This window comes from Etheostoma cragini, chromosome 8 (genome assembly GCF_013103735.1).
Source record: "Etheostoma cragini isolate CJK2018 chromosome 8, CSU_Ecrag_1.0, whole genome shotgun sequence".
NCBI classification, from domain to species: Eukaryota; Metazoa; Chordata; class Actinopteri; order Perciformes; family Percidae; genus Etheostoma; species Etheostoma cragini.
The window spans coordinates 947,436-950,018 of NC_048414.1; the positions used below are offsets into that span (position 1 = coordinate 947,436).

The 2,583-nt window shown below is 37.1% G+C and overlaps 1 protein-coding gene across 1 annotated transcript in view; it reads left to right on the forward strand.

The window, feature by feature from the left end:
* The first annotated feature begins 60 nt into the window (after positions 1–60).
* The window catches only part of LOC117949767 (troponin I, fast skeletal muscle-like), a 6,098-nt gene continuing 3,575 nt past the window's right edge, over positions 61–2,583 (forward strand). The window contains exons 1-2 of the mRNA XM_034880306.1: positions 61–273; positions 2,058–2,094. Coding sequence (XP_034736197.1) covers positions 266–273; positions 2,058–2,094 — 45 coding nt within the window. The 5' untranslated portion in view covers positions 61–265. The remainder of the gene's footprint in view (positions 274–2,057; positions 2,095–2,583) is intronic.

Here is a 2,583-nt window from a genome sequence, read left to right on the forward strand (position 1 = left end):
TGTGGGGGGGGGGGGGGTATTGGGTTTTGAACACCTGTAAAGGAGCTTATCACGGGCGACAGCGCTGACACCGGACCCACAAAGCCAAACTTAGCTCTGTCACTACTTAGCCGCCCCCCCGATGGTTTAATCAGATCCATTTCCCCCGGAGGAGGGCGGCTGTATTTAAGCTCCACGCCGATGATAACATTGTTTATTCTCCACGACTTCCTCTCCTCCTCCGTTTCTTCCTCTGAACCGAACGCGCAGAAAACACACCGCCATCATGTCTGAGTGAGTCTCGAATATAATATCAATGATTTATAGCGGTTAAAATACTGTGTTCATCATAGAATAAATAAATATATATATTCATTTGTGTGTGTATGTCTGTACATGTATCTATATATGTATGTATGTCTGTATATGTATCTATGTATGTATGTATGTCTGTATATGTATCTGTATGTACATGTATGTTTGTATATGTATGTATGTATGTATATATGTCTGTATATGTATATATGCGTGTATATGTATGTCTGTGTATGTATATATATATGCATCTATTTATGTGTATGTATATTTATTTATATATGTGTGTATGCATGTATGTCTGTAAATGTATGCGTATGTATTTATATATTTAATATATGTGTGTATGTATATATATATAGAAAGAGAAAGAGTGAGCCACTGTTAATTGTTAATTTACTGTTAAATATTGAATATATTTAAATTTGTAAATGGATGTTAAGTATTTGATTGCAAGCTTAACTTTTGCATTCAAAGTTTTCTTTTAAGTTGAGGAGTAACGGCGATGAAACGTAGTATCAGAAGTATCCGAAGTACTACAGAAGTCTTTGTGAGTTCAGTTCGGAAAAGAGAGAGAGAAGGTGGAAAGAGACGGAGCCAGAATAGAGGAAAAGGAAGAAAGAAGGAAAAGATAAGATGGAAAGAATGAGACCGTAGAAAGGAAAAGGAGTTGAAGAAAGTATACAGAAAGGAATGGCAAGAGAGAGAGAAAGAGAGAAGAAGAAATAATGGTGGCAGGAAGGACAGAAGTAAGAGGATGAAAAGAGAGGACATTAAAAGGAAAGAGAAAACGAAGGATGAAAAGAGGTGGAGAAAGGACAGAATGAAACAAAATAGAAAAAAAATGAAAGTTGTTGAAGTCACATGAAAGATGATTTTCGTATGCGAAGCTCTTTGAGGCAAATTTGTGATTTTTGGGCTGAATTAAATGATTTGACAGAAGAACGAAGGAAGAAGAAAAACAGGAGAGAGAGAGAGAGAGAGAGAGAGGGAAAGAGAGAGAGAGAGAGAGAGAGACTTATTAACGGAGGCGCCGATTCTGTACTATTTTATAAAAACACGTCGTTAAACACCAGAGAAAAGAACAAAGTATTTCATATATATAGTTTTTTATATAAAAGAATGGACGTAGATTAAAGAACACTAACAAATTTAACGTTACATTTGCAGTAACTATGGCAACAATTGGCAGCAAGTTAGTGTGAATTCTTTTTACAGTAAAGGTACTGAATGTACTTTTACAGTATTTTATGTATTCATTGTAAAATACAAGACACTTGAACACAACACATGATAAAAAAGTAAATAGTACTATAGTGGCAATATTGTGGTTTTTCTTTTTTTACTGTAATACTTAGACTACTGTGATTTTTACTCTAATACTTGGACTACTGTGCTTTCTACTGTAATACTTAGACTACTGTAATGTTGTCATGGCGACAAGGTTGTAATGTATTTTACAGTATCCTACTGTAAAATCATATCCAGTAGTGTTACTGTGACACACACAAGTGAACAGTGAATCACACACACATACACACACAAAGACACACAGAGACACACACAGAGTCACACAGAATCACACACACACAGACACACACACACACAATTGCACTTTACAGTATCCTACTGTAAAATCGTATCCAGTAGTGTTACTGTGAAATCTGAAGTAATATCTGGAGATTTCACAGATATTGTTAGTATTATATTATTATATGATATATTATTTACAGTGCAGTAACAGTTATTTCTGATCTTCACAGGAAGAAGATGAACTCGAGCCGCAGGCATCATCTGAAGGTACGACAGCCCGTTGATCTCTTTCTGTCCTCTGATTTGCTGTCACACAGGTAATCATGCTGCTGATTGGTTGATGTGTCGGAAGAAAGGGTGTATTTGTGTGTGTGTGTGACAAGCATAGTGTGTATGTGTGACTTGCATAGTGTGTGTGTGTGTGTCTGTGTGTGTGTGTGTAACAAGCATAGCTTCCAAAGATGGAAGTGAAGTCTATGTTATTTTGTTATTATTATATCATTGGACTATAATTATGGATGCATCACTGCGTGGGGCTCATGTTAAGATTACTTCACCCACTGTAATGTAGCTGCTGGTGAAGGTGGCTCATGTTAAGACTTACTGCTCCCACTCTGATGTAGCTGCTAGTTAAGGTGGAGCTAGCTGCTGGTGAAGGTGAGGCTGATGTTAAGACTACTGCTCCGACTGGAATGTAGCTGCTGGTGAAGGTGGGGCTCACGTTAAGATTACTTCACCCACTGTAACGTAGCTGCT